Source organism: Manis javanica, chromosome 6 (assembly GCF_040802235.1).
Source record: "Manis javanica isolate MJ-LG chromosome 6, MJ_LKY, whole genome shotgun sequence".
Taxonomy (NCBI): Eukaryota; Metazoa; Chordata; class Mammalia; order Pholidota; family Manidae; genus Manis; species Manis javanica.
This window is the reverse complement of record NC_133161.1, coordinates 42,234,837-42,255,501: the sequence shown is the minus strand read 5'-3', so window position 1 is coordinate 42,255,501 and position 20,665 is coordinate 42,234,837. Positions and strand designations below refer to the sequence as shown.

The 20,665-nt window shown below is 38.4% G+C and overlaps 1 protein-coding gene across 3 annotated transcripts in view; it reads left to right on the top strand.

Moving 5' to 3' along the window:
- Window positions 1-20,665, top strand: part of BMPER (BMP binding endothelial regulator) — a 230,076-nt gene that overhangs the window by 43,184 nt on the left and 166,227 nt on the right. For all 3 annotated transcript variants that reach the window (XM_073238615.1, XM_073238614.1, XM_073238616.1), the window contains exon 4: window positions 17,320-17,402. In XM_073238615.1, coding sequence (XP_073094716.1) covers window positions 17,320-17,402 — 83 coding nt within the window. The remainder of the gene's footprint in view (window positions 1-17,319; window positions 17,403-20,665) is intronic.

The window sequence follows — 20,665 nt, the reverse complement described above, 5'->3', positions numbered from 1 at the left end:
AAACCCTATACCATTAAATAATAACTCCTCATCCTCCCTGCCCCCAAATCCACGGTAACCTCTATTCTGCTTTCTGTCTGTATGAATTTGCTTATTCTAGGTACTTCATATAAGTGGAACCCTACAGCATTTGTCCTTTTGTGTCTGGCATATTTCACTTAACATGTCTTCAAGGTTCATTCATGTTGTAGTATGTGTTAGAATTTCACTAAGGCTGAATAACATTCCATTGCATGTATGTAACATGAATGTTTATTCATTCATTTAGCAATGGACATTTGGTTTCCTTCCACTGGGCATCTATAGTTTTAATTAGACTTCAGGTGGTTCTGATGTTCAACAGGCTTGGGAACCACTGAAGTGAATATTTTCTTGGTTAAATTATGGGTTTGTGTATACCATGTTTAGCAGGAGGAAGGCCAGATATAATGTCAAAGCTGAAAAGATGTGACTATTGTTATTAAGTTTTTATTCTAGGTATATAAAATAAGCAGTATGCCCTCTGATGCTATTAAACTCTAGCCAAGTATTCATAGTCTGCTATTAGGAAGAGATATGCTTTCATAGACCCAGTAGCCTCTAATGTTAAAATAAATGGTGCTGTATACAGTGGCATGCAGGAGTGCCCATCTTCCTAACTCTGTGTTCAGTGACATCATGTTGGTAGCTTGAAATCAGCCATGATGGGAATGTTTACACCTTAGAAATAGGCATGCACTACAAAATCAGGGCATTTCTCTTTTGTAGAGCTTGTTATTAGTAGCACACCACTGATATGCCAGGTGTTTGATATTTTTATTCTTTTTAACAAAATCACTAACAAAATAAAGGTTTAAAAGATAAACCTTCTTTGACAAGCCAATATCCAGAAATCCACAGTTCCTTTCAATTCAGAAAGTGGAGGAAATCGGTAGTACAGAGCTCCCGTTAAGCACCCCTCCTTCAACTCCATTTAGGATGAGGTGGGAACTCAGCTCCGGGTGGAAATTTCTCCTCATTCCTCTCCAAGTATATCACACTGATCAGTGACTGCTTTTCTTGTCAGATATTTGCCAGTGTCTTCTATAGCTTCTGCCCACAGGTTAAGGTCTTTTTCTATTTGTCCTGTTTTTAGAGAGGGTGAATTTTTCTCTTTAATGCCCTAACTACCCATGTTTAGGATGTAACAAAGACTCATGGTATGAGATCAGAGGGAGCCCTACATAGCTTCCCAGAAGACTATACATATATGTTGGGCTGTTTAATCAGACACCTTTTCTGCTGGTCACACTGTTATAAATCATCCCAAGCAAATGAGGTTCAGCTCAAACTTTCTAGGAAACAGCCTAGGTAAAGGAGATGGCAGGCAAGAGGAAAAATGTGGGCTGCAGGAAATCTACATTTTTACAGGCTCCCTAAAGATGCCCTGAGTCTTTAGACTATTCTTTGACAAATGCTTCTTAAAAGTGTACTTGGCATACACAGGCAGGCTTTGTCCTGCAGTGGGAAAGGCTCCTGGATGATGTGTGCATCAAGCATGATTTTCCCATAAAATAATTTTTGAAATAGTATAGAAAGGAGTATGACCAGCAGGAGTATTCTGTAGACATAGACAAGCTTTTCTAAAATTTGTATTAAAAGGCAAAGGGCCTACAATAGCTAAAACAGTTTTGTAAAACAAGAATAAAATGGGAAGAATCAGTCTGCCCAATGTCAAGATTTGTAATATACAGCTGCAGTATAAAGACAGTGTGGTATTGGTGGAGGAACAAATCATAGACTGATAGAATAGAGTGGAGAGACCAGAAACAGACTTACACAAATATGCCCAACTGATTTTTGATATCTCGGTAGAAGAAGAACCTTTTCAACATACGGTGCTAGAAGAATTAGATAGCCATAGGAAAATATAAACAAGGTCCAAACCTCATATATTATACAAACATTAACTCAAAATTGATAATGGACTTAAATGTGAAACATAAAACAATAGAACATGTATAAAAAGTATGTAGAAGATAATCTTTGGGACTTAGGATCCGGAAGAGTTTTTAAATTTGACACCAAAAGTACTGTCTATAAAAAGGAAAATTTGCTAAATTGGACTTCATAAAAAAAATCTGTGCTTTGTGGAAGACCTTGTGAAGAGAATAAAAAGTCTAATTAGAAATGGGAAAAAGATATGTAGAAAGATTTCATCAAATAGTATATGCAGATGGCAATAAAGCACAAGGAAAGATATTCAATATCATTAGCCATTAGGAAAATGCAAATCAAACCTGCAAAGAGGTATCACTATTCAAAATAGTTAAAATGATATAGTGTGATAACACCAAATGCCAGTGAAGATGTGGAAAATCTCTCATATATTGCTGGTGAAAATGTCAAATGGTTCAGCCACTCTGGAAATCAGTATAGCAGTTTCTTATGGAACAAAACATACACTTAATGCCATATAACCCTTGTTTTTTTCTCCTTTGGTTATTTAACCGAGCAATGCAGAGGTCCTTCAATGGGTGTAAGGTTAAACAAGTGATGATACATGCATACCATGGAATAATACTTAGCAATAAAAAGGAACAAACTATTGATCCATGCAAAAGCTTGGATGGGTCTCAAAAGAATTATTCTGAGAGGAAAGAGCCAATATTGAAGGGCTATATATATATGACTCTCTATATAATGTTTGTGAATAATAAAATTATAGAGATGTAAAGCTGATTAGTGGTTGTCAGGACTTAGGGATGGAGGTTAAAAGTGTCTGCAGTTACAGATGAATAGCCTGAGAAGACGTGGTGATGATAGTTCAGGTTTTTTTTTTGATATTTAAAGCATGCTTTAATCATTGATTTACAGTTAGTTTTATCCTATCAGGGAGTAATCCCCCTTTTCTTTCCTTTTTTTTATCATTAATCTACAATTACATGAAGAATATTATGTTTACTAGGCTCTACCCTATACAAGGTCCCTGCCACAAACCCCTTTACAATCACTGTCAATCAGCATAGCAAAATGTTGTAGAATCACTACTTGTCTTCTCTGTGTTTTACAGCCCTCCCCTTTCTCCCCCCCCAATTATGCATGCTAATCATAATACCTGCTTTCTTTTTTCCCCCACTTATCCCTCCCTACCCACCCATCCTCCCCAGTCCCTTTCTCTTTGGTACCTGTTAGTCCATTCTTGGGTTCTGTGATTCTGCTGCTGTTTTGTTCCTTCAGTTTTTCCTTTGTTCTTATACTCCACAGATGAGTGAAATCATTTGGTATTTCTCTTTCTCCCCTTGACTTATTTCACTGAGCATAATATCCTCTAGCTCCATCCATGTTGTTGCAAATGGTAGAATTTGCTTTCTTCTTATGCCTGAGTAATATTCCATTGTGTATATGTACCACATCTTCTTTATCCATTCATCTACTGATGGACACTTAGGTCGCTTCCAATTCTTGGCTGTTGTAAATAGTGCAGCGATAAACATAGGGGTGCATCTGTCTTTCTCAAACTTGAGTGCTGCGTTCTTAGGGTAAATTCCTAGGAGTGAAATTCCTGGGTCGAATGGTAAGTCTATTTTGAGCATTTTGAGGAACCTCCATACTGCTTTCCACAATGGTTGAACTAATTTACATTCCCACCAGCAGTGTAGGAGGGTTCCCCTTTCTCCACAACCTCGCCAACATTTGTTGTTGTTTGTCTTTTGGATGGCAGCCATCCTTACTGGTGTGAGGTGATACCTCATTGTGGTTTTAATTTGCATTTCTCTGATAATTAGCAATGTGGAGCATCTTTTCATGTGTCTGTTGGCCATCTGTATTTATTTTCTGGAGAACTGTTCAGTTCCTCTGCCCATTTTTTAATTGGATTATTTGTTTTTTGTTTGTTGAGGTGTGTGAGCTCTTTATATATTTTGGACATCAAGCCTTCATTGGATCTGTCATTTACAAATATATTCTCCCATACTGTAGGGTTCCTTTTTGTTCTATTGATGGTGTCTTTTGCTGTACAGAAGCTTGTCAGCTTAATATAGTCCCACTTGTTCATTTTTGCTGTTGTTTTCCTTGCCCGGGAGATTTGTTCAAGAAGAGGTCACTCATGTTTATGTCTAAGAGGTTTTTGCCTATGTTTTTTTCTAAGAGTTTTATGGTTTCATGATTTACATTCAGGTCTTTGATCCATTTTGAATTTACTTTTGTGTATGGGGTTGGACAATGGTCCAGTTTCATTCTCCTACATGTAGCTGTCCAGTTTTGCCAGCAACATCTGTTGAAGAGACTGTCATTTCGCCATTGTATGTCCACGGCTCCTTTATCAAATATTAATTGACCATATATGTTTGGGTTAATGTCTGGAGTCTCTAGTCTGTTCCACTGGTCTGTGGCTCTGTTCTTGTGCCAGTACCAAATTGTCTTGATTACTATGGCTTTAGAGTAGAGCTTGAAGTTGGGGACTGAGATACCCCCTACTTTATTCTTCTTTCTCAGGATTGCTTTGGCTATTCGGGGTCTTTGGTGTTTTCATATGAATTTTTGAATTATTTGTTCCAGTTCATTGAAGAATGTTGCTGGTAATTTGATAGGGTTTGCATCAAATCTGTATATTGCTTTGGGCAGAATGGCCATTTTGACAATATTAATTCTTCCTAGCCACGAGCATGGGATGAGTTTCCATTTTTTAGCGTCCCCTTTAATTTCTCTTAAGAGTGACTTGTAGTTTTCAGGGTGTAGGTCTTTCACTTTTTTGGTTAGGTTTATTCCTAGGTATTTTATTCTTTTTGATGCAATTGTGAATGGAATTGTTTTCCTGATTTCTCTTTCTATTGATTCATTGTTAGTACATTGGAAAGCCACAGATTTCTGTGTGTTAATTTTGTATCCTGCAACTTTGCTGTATTCCAATATCAGTTCTAGTAGTTTTGGAGTGGAGTCTTTAGGGTTTTTTATGTACAATATCATGTCATCTGCAAATAGTGACAGTTTAACTTCTTCTTTACCAATCTGGATTCCTTGTATTTCTTTGTTTTGTCTGATTGCCGTGGCTAGGACCTCCAGTACTATGTTAAATAACAGTGGGGAGAGTGGGCATCCCTGTCTTGTTCCTGATTTCAGGGGAAAAGCTTTCAGCTTCTCGCTGTTCAGTATAATGTTGGCTGTGGGTTTGTCATATATGGCCTTTATTATGTTGAGGTACTTGCCCTCTATACCCATTTTGCTGAGAGTTTTTATCATGAATGGATGTTGAATTTTGTCAAATGCTTTTTCAGCATCTATGGAGATGATCATGTGGTTTTTGTCCTTCTCTTTGTTGATGTGGTGGATGATGTTGATGGATTTTCAAATGTTGTACCGTCCTCGCATCCCTGGGATGAATCCCACTTGGTCATGGTGTATGATCCTTTTGATATATTTTTGAATTCAGTTTGCTAATATTTTATTGAGTATTTTTGCATCTACATTCATCAGGGATATTGGTCTGTAATTTTCTTTTTTTGGTGGTGTCTTTGCCTGGTTTCGGTACTAGGGTGATGTTGGCTTCATAGAATGAGTTTGGGAGTATTCCCTCCTCTTCTATTTTTTGGAAAACTTTAAGGAGAATGGGTATTATGTCTTCTCTGTGTGTCTGATAAAATTCCGAGTTAAATCCATCTGGCCCGGGGGTTTTGTTCTTGGGTAGTTTTTTGATTACCGTTTCAATTTCTTTGCTCGTAATTGGTTTGTTTAACTTTTGTGTTTCTTCCATGGTCAGTCTTGGAAGGTTGTATTTTTCTAGGAAGTTGTCCATTACTTCTAGGTTTTCCAGCTTGTTGGCATATAGGTTTTCATAGTAGTCTTTAATAATTCTTTGTATTTCTGTGGAGTCTGTCGTGATTTTTCTATTCTCATTTCTGATTCTGTTGATTTGTGTTGATTCTCTTTTTCTCTTAATAAGTTTGGCTAGAGGCTTATCTATTTTGTTTATTTTCTCAAAGAACCAGCTCTTGGTTTCATTGATTTTTGCTATTGTTTTATTCTTCTCAATTTTGTTTATTTCTTCTCTGATCTTTATTATGTCCCTCCTTCTGCTAACTTTAGGCCTCATTTCTTCTTCTTTTTCCAGTTTTGATAATTGTGATGTTGGACTATTCATTTGGGATTGTTCTTCCTTCTTCAAGTGTGCCTGGATCGCTATATACTTTCCTCTTAAGACTGCTTTCGCTGCGTCCCACAGAAGTTGGGGCTTTGTGTTGTTGTTGTCATTTGTTTCCATATATTCCTTGATCTCTATTTTAATTTTTTTTTTTGATCCATTGATTATTTAGGAGCATGTTTTTAAGCCTCCATGTGTTTGTGAGCCTTTTTGCTTTCTTTGTAGAATTTATTTCTAGTTTTATACCTTTGTGGTCTGAAAAGTTGATTGGTACAATATCAGTATTTTGGAATTTATTGAGGCTCTTTTTGTGGGCTAGTATGTGGTCTATTCTGGAGAATGTTCCATGTGCACTTGAGAAGAATGTATATCCTGTTGCTTTTGGATGTAGAGTTCTATAGATGTCTATTAGGTCCATCTGTTCTAGTGTGTTGTTCAGTGCCTCTGTGTCCTTACTTATTTTCTGCTTGGTGGATCTATCCTTTGGGGTGAGTGGTGTGTTGAAGTCTCCTAAAATGAATGCATTGCAGTCTATTTCCCCCTTTAGTTCTGTTAGTATTTGTTTCACATATGCTGGTGCTCCTGTGTTGGGTGCATATATATTTAGAATAGTTATATCCTCTTGTTGGACTGAGCCCTTTATCATTATGTAGTGTCCTTCTTTATCTCTTGTTACTTTCTTTGTTTTGAAGTCTATTTTGTCTGATATTAATACTGCAACCCCTGCTTTCTTCTCACTGTTGTTTGCCTGAAATATGTTTTTCCATCCCTTGACTTTTAGTCTGTGCATGTCTTTGGGTTTGAGGTGAGTTTCTTTTAAGCAGCATACAGATGGGTCTTGCTTTTTTATCCATTCTATTACTCTGTTTCTTTTGATTGGTGCATTCAGTCCATTTACATTTAGGGTGACTATTGAAGGATATGTACTTATTGCCATTGCAGGCTTTTGAGTCGTGGTTACCAAAGGTTCAAGGTTAGCCTCTTTAGTATCTTACTGCCTAACTTAGCTCGCTTATTGTGCTGTTATATACACTGTCTGGAGATTCTTTTCTTCTCTCCCTTCTTATTCCTCCTCCTCCATTCTTCATATGTTGGGTGTCTTATTCTGTGCTCTTTTTAGGAGTGCTCCCGTCTAGAGCAGTCCCTGTAAGATGCCCTGTAGAGGTGATTTGTGGGAGGCAAAATTCCTCAGCTTTTTCTTGTCTGGAAATTGTTTAATCCCTCCACCATATTTAAATGATAATTGCGCTGGATACAGTATCCTTGGTTCAAGGCCCTTCTGTTTCATTGCATTAAATATATCATGCCATTCTCTTCTGGCCTGTAAGGTTTCTGTCGAGAAATCTGATGATAGCCTTATGGGTTTTCCTTTATAGGTGACCTTTTTTTCTCTAGTTGCCTTTAAAACTCTTTCCTTGTCCTTGATCTTTGCCATTTTAATTATTATGTGTCTTGATGTTGTCCTCCTTGGGTCCTTTCTGTTGGGAGTTCTGTGTATTTCTATGGTCTGTTCGATTATTTCCTCCCCCAGTTTGGGGAAGTTTTCAGCAATTATTTTCTTCAAAGACACTTTCTATCCCTTTTTCTCTCTCTTCTTCTTCTGGTAGCCCTATAATACAGATATTGTTCCTTTTGGATTGGTCACACAGTTCTCTTAATATTGTTTCATTCCTGGAGATCCTTTTATTTCTCTCTTTGCCAGCTTCTATGTGTTCCTGTTCTCTGGTTTCTATTCCATCAATGGCCTCTTGCATCTTATCCATTATACTTATAAATCATTCCAGAGTTTGTTTCACTTCTGTAATCTCCTTCCTGGCATCTGTGTTCTCCCTCCAGACTTCATCCCATTGCTCTTGCATTTTTTTCTGCATCTTCATCAGCATGTTCATGATTTTTATTTTGAATTCTTTTTCAGGAAGACTGGTTAGGTTTGTCTCCTTCTCTGGTGTTGTCTCTGTGATCTTGGTTTGCCTGTAAGTTTGCCTTTTCATGGTGATAGAAATAGTTTGCAGAGCTGGGACGAGTGACGGCTGGAAGAACTTCCCTTCTTGTTGGTTTGTGGCCTTCCTCTCCTGGGAGAACAGCGACCTCTAGTGGCTTGTGCTGGGCAGCTGTGCGCAGACAGGGGTGTGCAGACAGGGCTTCTGCTTCCTGCCCAGCTGCTATGGAGTCTACCTCCACTGTTGCTGTGGGCGTGACCTGGCTTGGGCTGCTGCTCCTAAATGGTGGAGCCACGTTGGAGGGTGAGCGGCCAGGAGGCTATTTATCTCCATTAGGGGCCTCCGTGCTCCCTGCTACCCACGGGGTTAGAGTGCCCAGAGATCCCCAGATTCCCTGCCTCTGGACTAAGTGTCCCGCCCTGTCCCTTTAAGACTTCCAAAAAGCACTCACCAAAACAAAACAACAACAACAACAACAAAAAGCCGCTCGCTTTTCTTTGTCCTCAGGTGCTGGCCTCAGGAACCTGCTCACTGGTGTTGCTGTCCTGTTTCCCTAGTATTGGTGTCCCTGTCCCTTTAAGACTTCCAAAAAGCACTTGCCAAAAAAAAAAAAGCCGCTTGCTTTTCTTTGTTCTCTGGCGCCGGCCTCAGGGACCCACTCACCAGTCTTGCTGCCCTGTTTCCCTAGTATCCAGTACCCCACGCATGCACTGTGTCTGTGCTCTGGTCCGGATGGCTGGGGCTGGGTTTTCAGCAGTCCTGGGCTCCCTCTTCCTCCCCGCTCTGACTCCTCTCCACGCGCCAGGAGCTGGGGGGAGGGGTGCTCAGGTCCTGCCGGGCGGGGGCTTGTATCTTATCCCCTTCGCGAGGCGCTGGGTTCTTGAAGGTGTGGATGTGGTCTGGATGTTGTCCTGTGTCCTCTGGTCTCTATTCTAGGAAGAGTTGTCTTTGTTATATTTTCATAAATATATGTGGTTTTGGGAGGAGATTTCCGCTGCTCTACTCACGCTGCCATCTTGGCTCCACCGATAGTTCAGTTTTGTATGTTGACTGGTTATGCAAATCTACACATGTAGTAAGACTGAACAGAAACACACACACACACACACACATGTGCACACACAAATAAATGCCTATAAAACCAGTAAAATCTGAACAAGCTCTGTGGACTGCACCAATGTTATTTTCCTGATTTTGATATCATACTGTAATTATGCAAGATCTTAGCACTGGGGGAAGAATCTAGGTGAAGGGTTCATGGAACCTCCCTGAATATTTTTTTGTACCTTGTTGTGAATCTGTAATTATTTCAAAAGTAAAAGTAAAATAAAAAGATGGGGATGGGAGGAGATTTTGAACACTTGTTTCACAATGAGTCCTAAATATCTATTTAAGTCAACTGTAAAGATTATGTCTGTGTAATATGCTTCCCATGGTATAAAAATCATTCAGAGCAATAGATTAATGACACAAATGGTATTCTGTATGTGTGTTGTATATACGTCACTTCTGTATGCTTGTCAAAGAGATTTTCACTGATGTCTTTGAAATTACTTTGGGGAAACTGAGGTTCCTTTCATGACTTTTTGTCTGTAGCCCCCATAGTTTATCCTTTGAGGTCATTGGTTGTTTTGCTGTCTTCAAATAAATTGTATTTTCTTAGGCTGTTACTATGCACCCAAAGTATGAAACATGTTCCTGTTTTGAAAAATGCACGAATCCAACCTTAAATGCTTGGCTTTGATCTTCTAATCTCTCATTATTTCTTGCTTCAAAACGTCAAAGGCCCTACACATAGCATGATTGGTAGCCAAAGGTAAAGGTGTTGGTTTAAAATAGAGTTTAAACATAAATCCACAAAAATCAGGTCTTGTCTCTTCACCCGCAAAGCCTGCATTTTACTTCGTATTATTGGTTTTCAGACATTACTAGAACATGATGTTAAAGTATCACTGAAAGGCAGCATGTCATCCTCCCCAGGGATATTATTTTTACTTTGAAGCTACCTCTTTCAGAGTTTCTTCTCTGTGCCTGGCAGAACCCAAATCATAAATGGAACATGGATTTTGGAGTAAGATAAAAAAGAAGAGCTGTGTTACCTGGACAAAGTAATTTAGCTTTTCTGAGTCTTGTTTTTCTCATTACAAAAACTAGGGGTAAACTATTTTCTGTACTAGAGTGCTTTTGATGAGAATCAAATCAAGTCACCTGTGAAAACTTCCAATACAATGCCATGCTTATAATAATTATGCAATGTTTTAATTTTCTCTCTTCTTTCCTTTTCTCTTGTTGGAGAACTATTTACATAGTATTTCTGAAAATGTTTTTTGGAACTCATCTTTTGAAATGATCTCCAGTGACATTTTTCTGCCCACATTAGAAAACCAGTCTTATTACTTCACAGGATCATCTTTCCGGTTTTTCTTTCTTTTCCATTTTTGTTCAGTATGAGCTTGACCTAGTTCTTTCTCCTTTGCCTGCCGAGAAGCAGGGGATGTTGGCTATTTGACAATGGGGTGCTGAGGGTAAAAGGGATGCTACAGTTCTGATTCACCCAGAATCATATTTAGAACTGTTTATGGTAAGAGCAAATACAAGAATGCTGGGTGATGTGATTCAGATAAAAAAGTTGTTACAAGCATTTTTCTCCTTTAATGTAATACATATTTCCTTTATTGTATTACATTAAAAGTTTGAAAGCATATTTTATTGAAAAGGAGCCTAACTTATTTGTGGCTTATGGAATCTGTTTTATTACCTTAATATCAACTGCAGATAGTATATATATTATAATCCTAGGAAGTTATGAGACTGGTTCTGTAAGCCACAATTTCATCACTTTACAGTCTTCAATAAACATCCAGATTAGAAATTCAAGTAAGTCCTATGGAGAGTTTGTGTTCCTTTATACTGGTGAATTTGTAGGTCATCTGTACTCATTTGATATTTCTGCATATTTGGAATTTCATTCATAAAGCCACAAAAATAAAGTGAAGTACCTGTCTACCAATTTCTTTTTCTATTATTATTTAATTTCAATCCTATGTTTAATTCCTAATTGGAAAACAAAACAAAACAGAACAAAAGCTATTCTATATGAATAAAGAATATTGTGACTGGGGGCACACACTGTTCTTTAAGTCAGTTCATAGGCCTGATTCTTTCTTTTGGGATTGAGGAAATGGTTTAGCTATAAAATTCCCATTAGCCAAACATAAGCAAAATTGCCTACAGGATTCAGGGTAGGTACAGCCTTGAAGAGTAATAAAAGCCTGTTTTAAATGAACTCCTAAGGACACAATTTAAGCCCTCAAATGGCTAGTCAGATTTTATGTTTATCCCTTTTGATGATACTTCCATATGTTTCTGGAGAACAGTGTCCGAAAAGTGGTTCATTAAAAAAAATTGTATTGGGCTAGGGTAATTTGGGGCTTATTGACCAAGTCCAGGGGGTGCAGATACCCTATCAAGTAGCCCAGAAGGAGCACAGAATGGCAGACATGTCTGCTCTGCTTCCTTGTTCCATGTGGCATGAACGGACTTCAAAGACGTCAAGTTTGGTTTAACTTAAGTAAATATGACAGTTTGCATGCTAGTCCTTCCCTCCACAAAGACAAGCATAAACTAGTAGTTTGGGGGACCAAAGTGGATCTTGGAAAGAAAAGGCACCCTCCTGAAAATTAACTTAAGATGAGGCTTGCATAGCATGGGACGAGGGGATTGGAAAAGTGTTGATATGTTTCTCATTTCTAAGGTTCGATAGGTGCTGGTTTGCTCAAGGATTTCCCTTCATTGTGTTCAACCCTGGTGTTACAAAAGACGGACTGACATTTGAGTTGCTCCAGGAAAGCTTTGCTATTTTTGGAGGTGAAATAGTGAAACTAACTGGTTCACTTATCAACACAAGAAGGTTTAGGGAATGCCATCCTTTCTACATTTTTTTTTCTATGATTATCAGAAATAAGCTGTATGTTGCCCTTTACTATTGATTACCAGGGGAATTAAACATTTATTAAGTACCTGCTTTACACAAAGTCCTGTAGGGGGCCTGGAAACAGACATTTAAAAGGCCCAGTGTGCATGGAGAAGGTGCACAGAAACACCCTGAGTTGGGATGTTTCTAAGGGTCTTCCCAGAGGTTCTGACCTTGAGTTGAGTCTTGAAACAGGGTTATCCAGGCAATGGAGAGCATGGGCGACCTGTATGTCATGGTGGGGATGATGGAGATGGAGGGAATGGATGAGATCTGGATTTTTCAAGAGGGAACCAGCATTGCAAAACAATAGGATGAGATCTTCTGGCCATCTCTGGGGGAATTCTCAATGTGGCTTGTCCAGCATTGGGAGTTTGGGAGCAGTAGATAAGAAAATGGAGAGGTGAGTCAAAGCCAGGCTTGAGAGCTATATAACTAAGATGTTTGAATTTTGTAGTAATGGTCAGTGGTTTTTCAATCCTGGCCGCTCATTAGATTCTGCTTCTATTTGTAAGATCTTGATCCAGCTGGTCTGGAGAAGAAGGGTGGGGAATAGATACCCATCTATACCTCAGTCAGGCTGAGAACCACCAGTCGTTGATAAAGTCCAAGTGTGTGAATGAGATAATAAGACCTGACTGGAAAGAGCACGCTGGTAGGTGCACAGGAAGATGCCTGAAAAAGGCCCCTCTTCCAGTTAGGAAAAACAGTCAGCCAGGCTGCTGTAATAGTCCAGGTAGAAAAAAAATCCCAGCAGCATAGTTGAGGCAGAAGTGGAAGGAATGGAATGAGAATATCTAGAAGGTATGCGGAGCGTGGCCGAGGGGATAGTGGTCAGCCCACCACAGAGAAGTCCTACAAGGTAAAGACCGAGTATCCCTTACATTGGACACTTGGTAGGCAGCCGCAGCCTGGGAGAGAGAGAGTGACATTCAGTGGGCTGGTGAGGTGGGAGTCCAATCGCCTTGACTGAAGGACTTGAACCTGTTTTAAGAAGCATTCAAGTTCATTACGATCAGGGAAAGGTGTGTAATCCTAAGGACCTAGATGGAGTTCTAGGAATGAAGGACAAATGCTGGAGAGGCAGGTGGGGGTCACACTGTGAGGCCCTTGGGTTCCAGGGGTTATTGGTAAGAGTAAGACCCAGTTCACTGCTCTAAGGTTTATGTTAACAAGAAAAATGGGGATTAAGACTAGAAAGGGGAAACCAGGTGGAGCTGAGGCTCGTTAGAAGGGCAGAGCTATTTTTTATGGTCCTGATGATTTTTAACTGCTATTTTAATAACAGGATGATGAAAATGTGTGGTGTTCTCTCTCCCTTGGGATACTGTGGCCGCTGAAAAAGGTCAGAACTAATAGGAAAAATGAGTTTTATTGCTTAATTGTGGGTTCAATTTATTTGTGTTCTTCCTGTTTCCATCGCTGCGTGTTTTCTAAGTTGACTAGTTGGCTAGACTGAGTTTCTCTACAAGAGCATGTGTGCTTAAAAAATGGTCTGAAATTCTTCGCCACTCTGAAAATATTTAACTTAAAAGAATCCAAAATACATACGATAGTAAAGCGTATAGTAGAGGCTTGTTTTTGTGTTATTTTAGTTTAAAATAACTATTTGGAACTATGTGTGATGGTTTAGAACAGGGTTTCTCAGTCTGGCACAATAGACATTTCAAGCTGGTTGATTCTTAGTTGCTCATTGTAGCAGGTTTAGCAGCATCCCGCGTCTCTACCTACTCGATGCTTATAGCACCCTTATCACCCAGTTATGACAACGGACAGTGTCTCCTAATATTACTTAAATGGGTGGAGACGTGGGTGGAGCAGGGGGGAGGGAGAGGCAAAATAGACCTAGAGTGAGAACTGCGAGTTTAAACACACTGTGGTGATTTTAGCAGAAAATAAGCACTGCCTTCTTCTGCAGTATGGATAGTTTTATTGAAGCCTGTGGAATCTAAAAAGCTTTGTATCACCAGAAGAAAACTAAAAATGTTTATAAATTCTCTTTTCAGAAGTTTGCTTAAAAATAGTTCACAAAAAAAGAAAAAAATACTCTACTGGTTGCATAATTGTGCCTCTGCCTGCCCCACTTACCCACTCTCTCATTTAGTTCCTGGATCTGCTATCATTTAATTTTATGTGGGACAGTCTTGATATTTTTCTTGGGCCATTAAGTCTTCAATGCAAAGGATATTATGAATGAAAAAGTGTCCAAATAGTATCGCCAGTTAAATCTGGAAGTGAAAGTGTGAATTTCACGGAGGACCTAAATTCTAGTGGGGATTTCACATCTAATGCCTTCTAACTTTGAGCAAGCCACTTTAATCTTTCTCTGCAAATTTTCTCATCTGTAAATGAAGGAGCTAAAGTATATTATCTGTAAGTTTGTTTCTAGTTCTAGATATTGAGGATTAAAATATTTGGATTGTTTCTTTGGGTTGTTCTCCTACCGCATGATAAATCCCCCAGTGAAGCAACCCAAAATGTGCTCTGCAGGTTGCCAGTGGTCCATAAAGTACAACACCAGTCTACAATGAGATAAGTACAGAAGTGGAGAGTAGACAGAGTAGACAGTTAGAAGTGTTTACTATTACTTGACCGAGTTATTCTATGCTTGTTATATATAATGCATATAACAATAAAACAGTTGGGCTTATATTTTGTCTTGGGTTTTTAAACCTAATTTTTCTAGTAATTAATTTTTATCATATTTTATGAAAGTATCAGTCCACATTGGATTAGAAGAACAAAAACAAAACAAACTGGTCTGTCACTGGAGGTATTTGAGAAGCACTGACTTGATGTCTGATGGAAAATTTTCTTGGCCTTTCTACCCTGGCTAATAAGAGCTATTTAGTATATTCCTCCTTTGGGTTTCAATTAAAAAAGGGACAAGATATTGTCTGTCTTCCCTATTAGCAGAATAAAGTTGCTAGCAAGAAGAATATGTTATAAACTTTGCCTTACAGAAAATAAGAGGTAATTCTGGAGTACATATGAGGTTCTGTTTGATTGTATGTGTATGTGAGTCTTCATAGAGCTCATGTTAGTTGTTTTGTGTTATGATAACATGTTTATCTTAGAACGTGAACCCAAACAGCAGTAAAAATGTCCTTTTTAAAGTGATCTTATCCATAAGAATCCCTTATCTATGAAGCCTATTAGAATGCTTGGCATCTGAAGTCTCCATAATGAGCTGATGCTGGAGAGGGTTGGGGAAGAAGGGAAAGGTATACATTATACTTGCTTGAAGAGATTAATGCAGACGTTTTTTAGTCTATTCTGTTCTTCAGACTTATCCAACTTTTGGGAAAATCTTACATGGACCCAGGTGGGGAAGACTGACATATAAACAGGGCACTTCAGCAATGAAGTACTGCTCAATGAAGCACTTGACCTTGCTTTTACATGCTCAGCTATGGTGGAGAAGCCGGCCTTCCAACTGGCAGCTATTTGAAGCAGGAAACATTGCTGGGTTCCCTGCACTAGGGACCACTCAGTCCAATAGCTTTTATCCCATATGAGTGGAATAATCCAGAGACGCCTGTCTTACACCTGGGGGCCCTTTGCACATGACCTGGCATTGTTGAGGAATAGTCTCTGGGCTCCAAGGTTTCTTAGTGTACTTCCTCCTCCAAAGCAAAAAAGGCAGACTCTTTGCCTGCCCTATTAGCAGCATAAAACCACCCTTTCTTCTGGTTATTTTAATCCAGAGGATGAAAATATATAACATATTTGGAAACTCCACTGGCAGACTTGGCAGGCATTTAATATCCACTTGGACTTAACATGAATGGATTTGGTCCTCTGATTTCCCCGCCTCCATCTCTCAAAACAAGTTATTTATTATCCGAATGCGTCTGTGTTAGTGGGTCAGACATGCACATGGCATGTCTATTGTAAGTGCATTTGTTCAGTAAGATTTATGCTAGCCCCAATTGTTTTATATTGGTTTTCATTGTTGAAAATTTACTGTATTCATTCTTGGTTTGGCATAAGTATTTGTAGTGTGCTAGGGGTTCCTGTGGTTGAACATTTTACCGCTGTAACACTTCATGCAAAGGAAATTAAAAAATATATAGTGAAAGCATTTCCCTAATATGTTTCCAATCAGCTGTGTACTTTAGTACTTTGATTTGTAGGAACCAGAGAGAAGAGTATTACTGAGCTCTTTTCAATCATTCATAATTTGGATCATGGTTCTAAGTTTATGAAAGCATCTATTGAAATTTTCTTAAATCCATTGTTCTGTTTGTATGTATTATAAGCAGGTTTTTTTTGAATTACCATAGCAGTATCTAAAATAATTCAGGAAAGGAGGTGAATCTCCTCTCTGTATGTTCAAGAAGAAAAACAAGAAAGTGGATTGAGGTTATTAGAGAGGCAAGTTTTTTTTATTTCTGCATTATCCCATGTGTGTGTTCTTACTTCTGTGTTCTTTGTGCTAAACAACTGGACTATAATTGACAAATCCCTTTGCTTGGTGGGCAGTGACTAGAGGCATAGCCAGGTGCATTTTCCCTGTAAGTGTAATTCACAGGGGGTGTTATTTGGAAAATTCAATCAAGATCTAGGCTGTGATCTTTGCAACATTATTTCCTTGGCGCTTTCTACAGGGTCTTCAGCGAACTGGCCTGGTTCCTCTTGAGGGTCTCTGGCCTTTGACTTCTGTTTTGGCTAGTGAATTAACATGTGATAATCCATATATGGATAGTTTCAGATTTTCTTAATCTAGTTCCACTATCTCAAGTAAAATCAAAGTGAAATATGATATCATAGCTTTTAGAGCTGGGAGGCAAGACTTGGAAGGTTTCATCTGGAGAAGACAGTAGCTTATTAAGAGCCTAAGAAGGGTATAGAATTTTGCAATTATTTCCTATATTTTAATTCTCTGATTTTATTTCCTACCATGTTTTAAACTTCCCTCTTGACCCCTAGCAACTTGGAGTTCATTTATTAGTCTTAATGTAAAATCCCCTTTCACTGTGGTGTTTTTAGCCCTGGTTCTTTCTCCTCATATTTCACAAGGCATAAATGAAGTTACAAGGATATGCATTTTGGCCTAAAGAAGTCATCGATTCATGGTTTTCCATTTAAAATATAGTATGTAAGGTTAATCTTCTCAGTTAATGTAAGTGAAAGCCACATGGATATTTAGAAGGTTAATTGTGTGTTGTGGGGAAAATAGCCATGGAGCATGATGATTCCTGCAATCACTTGTCCTGGCTTAGAGATACAACTTGTTTTGCTCCAAGGACAAAGGGAACACACATTCATTCTTGGCCTTTCTCCCTGCTTCTGTGTTTCCTGTCTAGGTTGCACCTATGAAGGGAATACCTATAACAGCTCGTTCACGTGGCAGAGTCCTGCAGAACCCTGTGTCCTGCACCAGTGCCAGGTAAAGCCCAGTTACTTTACTCTACAGTGAAAAAGGAGTCCATAACGTGCTCACTGAAAACTGCTTTCAGTCAACAGAACAAAACCAAAAAAAAAAAAAAAGGGCAAAACAACAATGAGAAACAAATGAAAGACCAACTGTACTCTTATACACATTTATTGTGACATTCACCATAATAAGACAGGTATAGGACAGATATTGGATAGGACGTGCTTCCAGAAACACACAGTGTAGTTGTTCACTCTTGTTAAATTGTGCCTGGAAAAACTCCGAAAAGATGCATATGTCCTTGGGGAAAAGTCATGTCTTCCTGTGAGTCAACTTTGAGCAAAATACAAATTCCTGTTAGTAGAAAGAGGTATTGTTAGAGGATATATATGTTTTCCTTCTTTGATTTAGAAACATTTTGAACTGGAGCGGATCCATAAACTGTATTAAATCAAAGCAATTAGTACATTGTAACCTTAAGAACCACCAGTTCCCCTTCTAAGGAGTCTACTGTGGCTGGTGTTTGCTGAATTCTGAAAAGAACACTGATTCCATGGGGCTCTAATCACTACAGGTCCTTAACACGGCAAAATAAACACAGGGAAAATGAAGAATCTAAATTTTCTAACTCCTTATCTCTAAAGAAATACTCTTTAAAAAATGCTCATGTAATTTTGACATAGTTTCAAAATTCTTTTTTATTTTTTATTTTTTTGTTGTCAACACGCAAGCCACTTTATTTTCTCTCAGTTTCCAAGTAGAAAAAAGAGAGTAGTAACAACCTCATAATTATGGACATTAATCAGTTAATATATGTGGAACATCTAGAACAACACCTGGTACATGGTAAATATCTAGTGAATGTTGGATATTATTATCACTCCCTACTTTTTTTTTTTTTGAGAGGGCATCTCTCATATTTATTGATCAAATGGTTGTTAACAACAATAAAATTCTATATAGGGGAGTCAATGCTCAATGCACAATCATTAATCCACCCCAAGCCTAATTTTCGTCAGTCTCCAATCTTCTGAAGCATAATGAACTCAAAATTCTTTTATGTGGAGATGTTAAATCGTTTTTCCCCAACCCCATTTCAATGTCCAAGGATATGCTTTTGAATTTAAAGGAGAAATTACAGTTAATATAGTAGTATATATTTCTTGCTGATCTTAAGTCTACTGACATTTAGTTTATCAAAATCTGAATTTTATGTAGTCATGTTCTTATTATATGCCCACAGTGGACATGTTCATTTGAATGTTCTTCAGTTATTGATTCAGTTACATAGTCAGCTTATATATTTGGTAAATGTAAATTATTTGTGAAAATAAGAAGTAGGTAGAACAGATATAAATAATATATAAATTGAATAACACGCATTTGTTGAATTATTACTCTGAGTTATGGATTCAGTCAGCTTTATGGAACAGAAAGCAATGAGTTTAAATAACATCAAAAGCCTACATTCATTCTACAGTTTGCACCATCCCACCCCCATCCTGCTTCTTGACTAATGAAATTTCCACTCTTTGGTAGGGGCACTATGAAAGCCATGGTTACACTGACTTTTAGAAAACAAGTGCATGCCCTTTGGAGTGCAGTAGAACATTTTTGTACAACAGTCAGAGGTCTTAAGAAGGTCCTCAAGTTGCATGGCCCAGTGGTGAATTTTGCTGTCTTTGGATGAAGACTTTGTTTAAATTAAGCAAAAGTATTGCCTGGGAGGGAATATTTTGTTTACTGAATAACACCGCAAGCCACTAACAACTGTTAACATTGACACTCCTATTTCTGTCATCTTTGGGCATTAGCCACTCAGCAGAGCCCAGTGAGAATGATGCAGAGATATTGAATTATTACTGGAAAAGTCCTTAAAACACCAGTAGCCCTGGGAGTCAGGAAATGCTGAACTGCAGAACGGAGCACAGATTGGGGACATTGCCTACCAAAGTTGAGCTTTGCCTGTGAATATTTTCTTCCTTTTTGAAAACTTTGCCTTAGCTGTTTTAGCTAGTTGAAAAAATCATTTCATTCAATAGCCATAAAAGCAAACATCTGTTAAGGTAGTTATAAAAAGCTGCTCCTCTGCTCAGCTGGCACCTTCGCATCCCTGCTTACTTTCTTCCTTCTTTAAGAGATGAGATCTCATCCATGAAGGCAGCAAGGACCATTTATTGGTTCCTGGCGGTCTTCATTTAAGATGCTCCTCTGCAGAATGACACAATTGCAACCTATGGCTCCAAGCTCTTCTCTTCCCAGAGCATGGAGTCAGTAACAGAGGGGAGAGTGTAGTGCAGCAAGTAAACTATGAGCTCTGCTACTCACCTAACTTGTTACTTACCCTCTCTGGACTGCCTGTTTTCCTCCCCCGTAAAATGAGGATGGTACTATGTCAGGGTAATTAGAAGTAATGCTTGAGACTGCCATTAAAAACATTTCCACTGGAGCCTGCATGTACTGGTTACAACTTGGTGCCAGACAGATAACGGCTAGTCTAATGATCTGGTTTATTTGCATTTGAGTTGAATTCTAGCTTCTTTCTTACATCCTCCTACCAAAGGAGTTCTGATGGTGAAAAATTTACCTTGATTTTCTGCTTTTACTTTCTTACTGGAAGAGAAAAATCTGAAGATTGCAAACAGGAAATTCATGCTGGGAATGAACCTGACTCCTCCATCTGGATTGCAGATACTAAAGGGAAATTGATCTTGGGCCATAGCTTTTGTACTGCTTCAGTTATATAACTAAAGCACAAATCCTTTTTTGATGTTGTATGTTGAGTTATTTTGACAGTTGTCTTTTTCTTTCCCAAATATGATATAGACTACAGTAAATTCCTCTGATAGTGGAACCCTCAGACCTGACAGATAGGAAGACATTTAGAATATAAACTTCTTTGTTAGAGATAATATGGTAGCAGACTTGATGAAGAAAGTTATCTCATTGTTAAATTGTTGCACTTTTTAAAGCCTGTGCTACTGCCTCTTCTCAAAACAAAATTAAACAAACAAGTAACTCCATTAATAAAAATGGGTAGAGTATATGGAGAAAAATTCTTCAAAGACCAACTCTGAAAATTAGTTTAAAAATAATTCAATTGACTTTAAAATTAGTCCCAAGATCAGTTTGCAAATGAGTCACTTGATTTCATTATTAAAACCTAAAGTCTCTATTTTGACACATGTAATATGAATTTTAAAATAGTTTTATCTCATATCTTCATTTGATGCATGAGAGCCAGGCTTTATGTGAGGCAGAGTGAAATGTCTAAG